Source organism: Salmo salar, chromosome ssa03, assembly GCF_905237065.1.
Source record: "Salmo salar chromosome ssa03, Ssal_v3.1, whole genome shotgun sequence".
NCBI lineage: Eukaryota > Metazoa > Chordata > Actinopteri > Salmoniformes > Salmonidae > Salmo > Salmo salar.
In genome coordinates this window covers 12,416,253-12,427,595 of record NC_059444.1, presented here as the reverse complement: position 1 = coordinate 12,427,595, position 11,343 = coordinate 12,416,253, and the positions used below count along the sequence as shown (strand labels likewise).

The following is an 11,343-nucleotide window of genomic DNA, read 5'->3' as shown; positions in this document are numbered from 1 at the left end:
GTGCGTAAAGACGTTTTTGCAGTCGTCACTAGTTACCACAGCCACAAAGTCATAAAGCTCCCCCGATGTCTACAATTGATCTTCTTAAAATCTGATTTTAAACATAACCTTAACCACACTGCTAACCTTATGCATAACCCTAAATTAAGACCAAATAGCACCTTCTTTTTTTTTGAGAGAGAGAGAAATAGCAAATGTCGTCTTTGTGGCTGTTGTATCTAGTGACAACCGTTTAGACGGGGGGGATATTTGACGTTTCTAGGCAGGCTAACTGGCGTGATAATTTTTGGGGAATTTCATCCTGAATATTTTCCTGTGTGTAGCTACAGATTTCCACAGTATGAGTAACGTTGGTTTTTCGGCTACACGGGGGATCACCTCAGGCGCTCCTGATAAGGTCGACATGTCTTTAGGTAAGGCCGCTCGCATGTGGGTGGGTCACCAGCAGCTCGAGCATGGTTGTTGTAGCTAGCTTGCTATTTTGCTAAATGTTCGCATATGAGGGATTATAATATGCATCTTTATATAGCTAATTACGTGCATTTATTTTAGATACATTACACTGTTTATTTCAAACTACTTATTTACTAGTCTGGGCAACTTTGTTTGCTAACCGTTAGTTAGCTGCGTTCATTCAACGCGACCAAGCCAATTAGCCACTACTAGTCAGTTAACGAACAGCTAGCTAACGTTAATTGTTGTTATGCAGGGCTATTGGCCCATCCAAATGTCAGCGAGAATGATGAATGTAGTTAGTTAACTAGAATGCACAAATTCAGCCAAGACTTCCAAGAGCCAGACAAACTTTAATTCATAAGCATGGCATACATAACGTTAGATTGACTGAAAGAGCTCACTGACAAGTAAACTTATTGTTTTGTTCATCTGACTATCCTAGATGATATAATTCGTTTGAACAAGAAAGAGCAACAAGCAAGGAGGCCGAGCCCGGGGAACCGCAGGCCACTACAGAAGGGGAAGGTCTTTGTCCAAGGGAGGCCAGTTGGAGCGAGGGCCAGGGGACAGACCCAAAGAGGTGTGTACAGTAGTTTTGTTTGTGGTGCTCATCACTGCAGCTAGTTCTCCATTGACTATAAACTAGGTGGTTCGAGCCCTGAAGGCTGATTTGGCTGACAGCCGTGGTATTTCAGATCATATACCACGGGTATGACAAAATATTTATTTTTACTGCTCTAATTACTAAGGGCTGTATCCAGGCACTCCGCTTTGCGTTGTTTGTAAGAAGAGCCCTTAGCCGTGGTACATTGGCCATATACCACAACCCTTGGGCGGCAGGTAGCCTAGAGGTTAGAGAGTTGGGCCAGTAACCGAAAAGTTGCTAGATCGAATCCCTGAGCTGACAAGGTCAAAATCTGTTGTTCTACCCCTGAACAAGGCAGTTAACCCACTGTTCCTAGGCAGTCATTGTAAATAAGAATTTGTTCATAACTGACTTGTCTAGTTAAATAAAGGTTAAATATATATTTATATATATATATTTTATTTTTAAATATTGCTTAAATAACTTCATATAATCATGCCTGGGATATTTGAAATGCCAGAGAACTAGTTAGACCTTCCAATACATCACATCAATTGGATTCTCCACATGAATAAGAAGCAGTGTCATTTCCAGGAGGTGGTGTACCAAGAGGTGCGATAACGAGAGCGGGTGTTGGAAGAGGCCGAAAGATTCCCCCTCCGGTTGGTCGACGCCGGGGTCAAGGGGTTATCACTGGACTGGCAGCCCGGAAGACTGCAGCACTACAGAAAGGCATCAGTCCGCTCAACCGACCTGCTATCAACCGGGTACTAAGGGCACACTGTAGCAAAACATGCATCAAAACCAAAATGAGCATCCCTTATTGGACAAGTTAAGATAATACCTCGCTGTTTCAAACTGTTTTCCTCTGTTTCATGCCTAGTTAACATGACCCTTGTTGGGATCAAAGAGGAGAGAGTTAGTTTCCAAAGAAGACCTTGCTCCTCTGTTCACCATCTCTATTTACATTTTCTCTCTCAGAAGTTACAGCCCTTCAACAACCGATCGCGGCCCTTCAACAACCAATCGCGGCCTTTTATCCAATCAGCCCAATACAGACAGATGCAAGGCCAAAGGAGGCCGTACAGACAGACAGACATACAGAGAGGCCTCAACTCGACGAGACCCTTTCAGCAGCGGAGACGGTGAGTAAATAACATTTGTAGCATTTCTCCTGGATGACTCCCCTCCATGGAACATCACTTCGTCACACTATCAGCCGGTCCCAGACCGCTATCTACTCCTTCTTCCCTTTGGCCCTAACCCTTCAATGTTTGCAGATCTGTATGTATTAAAGGGCCAATCAGCAGTTGAAACAATAACAAAGTGTTCTCCCTGCTACTGTTATTAGTAAACAGCTGAGGGATTTGGGGTGAAGAAATGTAACCATTCTAAAATGCATACAGCTATGGCTGCAAGGACTGACCATCCATTATATCAAAAGTATAGTTTTAACCATGTGTTGAAGCTATATGGTGTTTGTTTACATTTACTTTGTTTACAAACATTGGAGTAAAACAAGCTTATCTTTTTGGTTCTGATGGGGTACGACTGTTGAACTAAGCTCATGAGGCCTTTATAAGTTATATTCAAGAATCGATGGGTACATATAATTCATTTACAAGTCCAAAAAGGATGTAGCAACTGCAGATTTCCTCTTTAAGTAATGTGGGGGAAGCGCCATATACACTGCTTATACCTATATAGGCCTATCTGCAAATATCGAAGGGTTAACATCAAAGCAAAGGGGTAGGGAACAAATTGGGTCTGCAGCGTTGTTCCAAGTGCTCTCCAATGACATTGCACAAACGAAGGACATCAGGAAACAATTCCATCTCCATTCCTAGACCAACCATCCATTTTGTCTTCTCCCTGTAGGCCCTTGCCCCCTGTCCAAACCCAGAGAGAAGCCCGCCAAGCCACGTTTCTCTTCCGCAGGGGCCTCAAGGTACACTCTATTGGCCCGTAGGTGTCTCTGACCGAATGCAGACTTTTTTTATTTATTTATTGGACACAGTGCATGGAAAGTCCTGTCTTTGTCCCACCTGTACATTCTTCCATACTGCAGGTTCACACCCAGGTGCCGAAGCCGGCTTTAACATCTATACCCCCTGCCCCAGTTAGACCTCGCCAGTGAGTATTTGACGTGTGTGTGTGGATGGGTGTGAGACTGTTAACACATTCTGACTGTCGCCTCTTGACAGACTGCATTCCACTCTATAATATAGTGCACCCTCATCATTCTTGAAGACTAAACATCAAACCTTTGCTCGTCTTTATCCACAAACCGTCTAACCGTATGTGTCTGTCTGTCCACCAGGTGGCGCACGTCAACAAACAGCAGTGGGATCCTGACCGTTTCTATCGACAACCCCACTGCCATGACACAGTCTGAGTGAGTCACATTATGAAGCCACACATACCACTATATGAGCAGAGGCTGACTAAATACATAGAGCCAGTAATTACCATACCAAAGAACCTGATCATAACTAAGGGCCAGTAGTTATCATACCAAAGAACCTGATATTAACTACGGGCCAGTAGTTTTTCCTAGTCCGTTCAAGTGGTATGAGGGCAGCAGGTAAGAACTTTGGGCCATTAACCGAAAGGTTGCTGGTTCGAATCCCCATGCTGGCTAGGTGAAGAATCTGTCTATGTGCCCTTGAGTATTGCCCTTAACCCTAACTGCTCCTGAAAGTCGCTCTGGGTAAGAGCATCTGCTAAATGACGACAAATGTAAATACTCCTGGCCCTATATATACAGTGGCGACCAAATATATTGGCACCCTTGGACTTTTCTTACATCATTCGTTACTTCTTCTAAAATAAGTTGAATAAGTTAGTTTGGCAAATTTCTGCCCTGCTAGTGCTGCCCTGGTCACCTGTAAGTGCTGTTGTCAAATCAAATTTTGTTCGTCACATACACGTGATTGACAGCTGTAATTGTAGGTGTAGCGAAATGCTTGTGAAGTGGAAACGTCTAGGAGCAACAACGGCTCAGCCGCGAAGTGGTAGGCCACACTAGCTCACAGAATGGGGCCGCCGAGTGCTGAAGCGCGTAAAAAATAGTCTGTCCTACCGAGTTCCAAACTGCCTCTGGAAGCAACGTCAGCACAAGAATTGTTTGTCGGGAGCTTCATGAAATGGGTTTCCATGGCCGAGCAGCCGCACACAAGCCTAAGATCACCATGCGCAATGCCAAGCAACTGCTGGAATGATGTAAAGCTGCCGCTATTGGACTCTGGAGCAGTGGAAATGCGTTCTCCTGTGTGATGAATCACGCTTCACCATCTGGCAGTCCGACGGACAAATCTGGGTTTGTTGGATGCCAGGAGAACACCACCTGCCCCAATGCATATATTTAAATGTAATCTTTATTTAACTAGGCAAGTCAGTTAAGAACAAATTCTTATTTACAATGACTGCCTACTCCGGCCAAACCCAGACGATGCTGGGCCAATTGTGCACAGACCAATGGGACTCCCAATCACGGCCAGTTGTGATAGAGCCTGGGATCGAACCAGGGTGTATTAGCACCTCAAGCACTGAGATGCAGTGCCTTAGACCGCTGCACCACTTGGAAGCCCCCTGTAAAGTTTGGTGGAGGAGGAGTTAATGGTCTGGGACTGTTTTTCATGGTTTGAGCTGTGCACATTACTTCCAGTGGCTGAATGGAAGCAAGTCCCTGCAGCAATTTTATTAATTTTACCTTTATTTAACTAGGTTAGTTAAGAACAAATTCTTATTTTCAATGACGGCCTAGGAACAGTGGGTTAACTGCCTTGTTCAGGGGCACAACGACAGATTTTTACCTTGTAAGCTCGGGGATTCGATCTTGCAACCTTCCGGTTACTAGTCCAACGATCTAACCGCTAGGCTACCTGCCGCCCCAATGATCCAGCAATGTTCCAACATCTAGTGGAAAGCCTTCCCAGAAGAGTGGAGGCTGTTATAGCAGCAAAGGGGGGACCAACACCATATTAATACCAATTATTTTGGAATTAGATGTTTGACAAACAGGTGTCCATATACTATTGGTCATGTAGTGTAACAAACTCTTCTTGTAGCAATCAATGAGCTTGCTGCACCTTTCTACTGGCAATTTGACCCACTTTTCAGCAGGAAGCTGCAAAAATTCTGTAATGTTTCAGGGATGCCCTCCACCTACTTTTTTTAGATCTCGCCATAGGTTTTGGATGCGATTCAGGTCTGGATTCTTCCCTGGCCACTCCAGGACAGTCCAGCTTTTCTTCTTGAACCATTCCATGGTGCTTTTGATGTGTGTTTGGGGTTGTTGTCCTGCTGGAATTTCCACAACCTTCAACAGACAGTTTTTGACAGTGAGTTGAACATTGCACTCTAAACACCTTGATAATCTGCTGATTTCATGATGTCTTGCACACATTCAAGGCCCCCAATACTAGGCCCCAAAACTGTGTCTGTCTGAAGGTTGTGGAACTTCCAGCAGGAAAATAATCCCAAACAAATGTCAAAAGCACCCTGGAATGGTTCAAGAAGAAATGCTGGACTGTTCTGGAGTGGCCAGTGAAGAGTTCCAATCAGAATCATATCCATAACCTATGCCAAGAGCTGCTGCCGTTGTTACAAGCTCATTAATGGCTACAAGAAGCGTTTGTCTGCAGTTCTTGTCCAAAGCCTGTGCCACCAATTACTAGCTCCGGGGTGCCAATAATTGTGTCCATTCATCTTTTATTTTCTCAATTCTAAACTTACATTTACAAAAATTAAATTGTTTCTGCAATGTAGTTTTAGAATAAATAGGGAATTATTTAAGAAAAGTGCATGGGTGCCATTATATTTTCGACAACTGTCCATAACCACTCGCCATATTTTCTTCTCTGTTCTCCCAGGCCTCCCTGTGCTTGGTCACTGCACCCCCCGGCCCCCACCAGCTCTGCCCCAGTCAAGATGAAGGTGGAAGAGGAGAAGAAAACGGAACCACCTAAAGGAGTTCCCTTGCAGTTTGACATCAACATTGTGGGGAAACCGGTGAGAATAAGATAGAATTGGGCAATCATACACAAAGGCTGCATTTACAAAGGCAGCCCAATTCTGATGTTTTGGCACATTTTTGGCAAAAGAGCTAATCTGATTAGGTAAAATATCAGAATTAGGCTGCCTGTGTAAACACACCCCAAGTTGTTTCAGATAATGTCCTCAGGAGCCTCAATGTACAAAACATTAGGAACAGCTGCTCTTTCCATGACAGACTGACCAGGTGAAAGCTATGATCCCTTATTGATGTCATCTGTTAAAGCCACTTCAATCAGTGTAGATGAAGGGGAGAAAGAAGACAGGTTAAAGAAGGATTAGGCCTTGAGACAATTGAGACATGGATTGTGGATGTGTGCCATTCAGAGGGTGAATGAGTAAGACAGAAGATTGAAGTGCCTTTTGAACAGTATGATAGAAGGTGCCAGGCACACCGGTTAGAGTGTGTCCAGAATTGCAACATTGCTGGGTTTTTCCATGCTCAACAGTTTCCCATGTGTATCAAGAATGATCCACCAACCGAAGGACACCTAGCCAACTTGATACAACTGTGGGAAGCATTGGAGTCAATATGGGCCAGCATCCCTGTGGAATGCTTTCGACACCTTGTGGAGTCCATGCCCTGACAAATTGAGGCTGTTCTGAGGACTAAAGGGGTGCAACTCAATATTAGTAAGGTGTTCCTAATGTTTTGTACACTCTGTATAAATGTTATGAACGGTTGTTTGACGTAAATAGTCTAACTCCCCCTAGTGGTTCAAGATCTAAGTCTCCCCTGTGAATTGGTGAATAGTGTCGTTCATTAGTGCACGCTGAAGCAAAAAGGTTAAAACGTGCAATGTTAACAAACTTATTGAAGTTCAGATAGTGTCTCCCTGATTCGGTCAGTTTGACTCCATTTCGTTTCTAGTGAACTGGACCCAGTTATACTGTATGTACACACCATTATATGCAAATGTATTATATGTACACAAGTCAGACTTCTCTCTGCTACCACACGGCAAGTGGTACTGGAGTGCCAAGTCTAGGTCCAAGAGGCTTCTAAACAGCTTCTACCCCCAAGCCATAAGACTCCTGAACAGCTAATCAAATGGCTATCCAGACTATTTGCATTTAAAAAAGAAATAAAATTAAACTGCATTGTTGGATAAGGGCTTGGAAGTAAGCGTTTCACTGTACGGTCTACAGCTGAAAGTATTCGGCGCATGTTATATTCTGGTCTCTGACATTGCTAGTTATATATTTTTTAAATCTGATTTTTTAACATTTATTATTATTTCTAGGTATTACTGCTGAAGCTAGAAAACCAAGCATTTCGCTGCACCTGCAATAACGTCTGTGTACACGACTAATACATTCTGATTTGATTTTGTGAAGTGAATTGAATGTTTTTCTGACAAGCGTTCTCTCCCAATTGTTGTCACATCAGACTGCGATGACTTTGAATGAGCGATTCCGCATCCTGAAAGACGAGCGCGTCGCCACTGCGCAGACCAGCAAAGGCAGCCGATTCGTCACTGTGGGTTAAGACAATGACACGAAAGACACACACACACTGATCCCCACCTATCTGATGATATAGAATTGTTTTAAAAGGACCCTGAGCTAATCGTAAGCTGATCCTCCTGAGTGACTTTCCTTATGGAGCACACTTTGTGTAGAAAGAGAAACAATGTGTAAATATGAAAACTATACGGGTGCAATTATCGTGGAAGGTGAACTATCTTTGTTTTTTTTACCACGATGGAACCCTATAGCATTATCTGTAACATTGTACTCAGATGTCGGTGTTAAGGAGCTTCAACATCAGGACAAAAAGGAAAAATACTTTTAGTTTATTTGGAAGATTGTTTTTCAATAGGGAGGTTGCTTTGTGCCAGTAATGAAGGGTTTTGTTTAGTGTACTTTAAAAAAATTCTGTTTTGTTTTACAATGTTTCAAATAAATGTGGCACCTTGTTTCCAACACAACCCTTAACCACAGTTCACTACACCTATCCACCAGAGGAGGCTGGTAGTAGAAGCTATAGGAGGACAGGGTCATGGTAATGGCTGGAATGGAATAAATGGAACTTAACAAACATATGGAAACCACATTAATACCGTTACAATTATCTCGTCCCATCAGCCTCCTATAGCTCCTCCAACTTCGGCATCGATGTGGCATGAAAAGTGTTTCCCGTTTGACAACAGTTGATGGGACTCGCTGTACCAAAATTAACGAATTGCGGGAATCAACGCAATTACGCATAGATGACGCATTCTCAGTAGGATGAGCCGAGTATGCTGATATTTGTTGCTTACTTGCATTCATTTTTATTAAACAGTAGGCATAATTCTAAATAGTATGCCGTTCGAGTAAATATTAGGCAAGCCAGATTTTGACACCGCCTTTTTGATGTAAAAGAAATAATGTTTTTTATATGTATTGATATGGGCTACTGTTCCATAGGAAATGTTATACTTTTAAATGTTTTTATACTAACTACAAAGTCATTTTGTTGAATAAATCCCAAATTAACGTACGAAAAGGCTTTTTTTATAATTATTTCTGCGTAATCACGGAAGGCCTGCAGAGCATATCCAGTGTTAAATATAGAAAATGGATTCATTAGGAAAACAATTATAAGAGGTCTATCTTGTCCGTACCTGCACGGATGCGGTTGCTCTCGGATAGCCACCTGATGTTTGCTACCCAATTTATTATTTTAGGAGCGCAGTAGCCTATGCCTGCAAAAGTTTGGTAGGTATCAAAGAGAGAGGGGGGAAATTGGTAGGCTCCCAGCCATATTATTGTTCTTCTGTAGCAATTGTTTTTTTGTTTTTTTTTACCTTGCATGCAACAGAAATGGCAAAAATATGAGACCGGAACTGCCCCAAATGGCACCCTACCCCCAACATTGTGCACTACTTTTGACATTTGGGATGTACATAGTATTTAATTTGGCCTTTACGGTAGACTTTGGACAAAAGGGCTAAAATAACTGCTTTGAAGTGTATAATGTTCCAATCATACCAGATAATTTAATGGTAACAAAAAAAAGATATTTGGCTACAGAAGCTACATTTGTTACCGATCTCTACAGCTTCCATCCAAAAACAAATCCTGTGAAATAAAGTTGTGAGGAGTCTACCTTGTCCGGAAGTGGCTCCACCATTCATTTTCTGGATTCAGTTTCACTCAAAAATCATTTAAAGCTTTGTTTTACTATTGACAGTTACAGCTGATTTCGGGATTGTATATAGTTTGGCTCTCCTTAAATATGTCATCTGAAGTCGCTCTGGATAAGAGCGTCTGCTAAATGACTAAAATGTAAATGTATTCGTTTGTCTCTTAATTGTTTAATCGAACTTTCGCTGCCAGCTCCGGATATCGGTGCACATAAACTATACTCCCCGGAATTAGCATAGTGCCCATGTGCGCCCAGCTATAACCCTTCCCGACCTTGTTTTCCCTGGCTAAACTATGCTAGTTTTCGTCATTGCCAAACTTCATCAATACTAAACCTAAACTTCAAAACGCCTTTGCTAGTTATACAGTCATGTAACTAAGAAATTCGCTGGAAATAAACTTGTGTTTTGTTGAATATTCACGACTCGTTCGATATCCTTGGCTCTCATTGTTACTTAACGCAATATCGTTGCTACTTCAGATTTGGTTGCCATGGTGCCCTTATGGTAGCATAGACTGATTTGCTCTGCTAGTTTTATTGAAATGTATTAAGTGTTTTTATGTGCATTGTTTTTGAATAAAATAACCTTTTTGTTTTACCTCAACGTGGAAATTGGACAATATATTTAACTTTTCTGTCATTAAGTATAGCTAGCTGATTTGTTTTCTTTTGATTACCAACATTGAAGTTTCACCTATTGGGTGCGTTCGTAAATTCACTCTCGCTATCCACTCCTTTTTCAGAGCACAGAATAACTTAATTATTTACGAACGCTCAACACCCGTTGAATATAGTGGTTGTCAGTAAACATCGGCAACAAAAAGTTGTTGCCAGCAACAGTCACCAACGCTCTGGATAACATGAAAACAGCTTAACCAGCTATGCTAGGGCGAGTAAAATGGTCAGTGAGATGTTCTCTCATTTATGTCTGGAAGTAGCTGGCTAGCTAACTTTAGACAGTTGTGAGGTCAAAGTTTGGATCAACTATACTCCTCGCCCAGACACAACATGCAAAGTGTTGGTTTCATGAGCTAAAATAAAAATCCCAGAAATGTTCTATACACTCAAACTGCACAAATTTGTTGTTCTCCTTTGCCAAGATAATTCATCCATTTGACAGGTGTGGCATATCAAGAAGCTGATTCAACAGCATGATCATTACATAGCACCTTGTGCTGGGGACAAAAGGCCACCAAAATGTGCAGTTTTGTCACACAACACATTTTGAGGGAGTGTACAATTGACATGCTGAATGCAGGAATGTCCACGAGAGAGCTGTTGCCAGATAATTGAATGTTCATTTCTGCCTCAAATGTCTTTTGGAGAATTTGTCAGCATGTCCAACTGGCCTCACAATGGCAGACCACGTCAGCCCAGGACTATCACATCCGGCTTCTTCACCTGCAGGAACGTCTGAGACCAGCCACCCTGACAGCTGATGAAACCAAGGAGTATTTCTGTCTAATATAGCCCCTTTGTGAGAAAAAAACTCATTCGGATTGGCTTGGCTCCCAAGTATGGGCCTATGCCCACACCCCTGCCCAGTCATGTGAAATCCATAAATTAGGGCCCAATGGATTTATTAAATTGACTGATTTCCTTATATGAACTGCAACACAGTAAAATCATTGATATTGTTGCATATTGCATTAATATTTTTGTTCAGAATAAATTAATGGTGGACACTCATCTTTTACTCAGGAGGATAAAACGAATTCTACAAGAAAAGCTTAAACATTGACTGTGGCGGTAGGAAATCCATTCATAAGAAAAGAGTCCACACAGAACTGTACAACTCCCTCTATGCATTGCAGATTATTTTTACATTTTACATTTTAGTCATTTAGCAGACGCGCTTATCCAGAGCGACTTACAAATTGGTGCATTCACCTATAATATCCAGTGGAACAATTATGCAGCAAGTAAAAGTTTTTATATGTTCTGCCTCACTCAGGCACTGTTTAATGGCAGTCTCTGACAAACACTACTATTTCAATAGTTCATCAGTGACAACGGCCTGGGACTTTAATGCTTGATGGAACAAATCTCAAAAATGAAAACTACAAGGTTAACAAGCCAGTCTTGTTGGAAGGAAATTACTCCTCAATGGCCA

The 11,343-nt window shown here is 42.1% G+C and overlaps 1 protein-coding gene across 2 annotated transcripts; it reads left to right on the top strand.

The window, feature by feature from the left end:
• The first annotated feature begins 57 nt into the window (after positions 1-57).
• Positions 58-9,834, top strand: fytd1 (Forty-two-three domain-containing protein 1). Of its 2 annotated transcripts, none has more exons than XM_014189691.2 (9): positions 58-413; positions 899-1,036; positions 1,625-1,809; positions 2,024-2,187; positions 2,921-2,990; positions 3,111-3,175; positions 3,363-3,437; positions 5,917-6,055; positions 7,488-9,834. In XM_014189691.2, exons 1-9 carry the CDS (start codon positions 341-343, stop codon positions 7,584-7,586), a joined length of 1,008 nt encoding a protein of 335 aa, XP_014045166.1. In that variant the 5' UTR covers positions 58-340; the 3' UTR covers positions 7,587-9,834.
• The last annotated feature ends 1,509 nt before the right edge of the window (positions 9,835-11,343 follow it).

Bases quoted from the DNA above. Each gene is read 5' to 3' on its own strand.
- fytd1 (XM_014189691.2), top strand. From the start codon at position 341: ATGAGTAACGTTGGTTTTTCGGCTACACGGGGGATCACCTCAGGCGCT. The intron at 414-898 runs GTAAGGCCGCTC...TGACTATCCTAG, and splicing joins TAAGGTCGACATGTCTTTAG to ATGATATAATTCGTTTGAAC. The intron at 6,056-7,487 runs GTGAGAATAAGA...TTGTCACATCAG, and splicing joins TCAACATTGTGGGGAAACCG to ACTGCGATGACTTTGAATGA.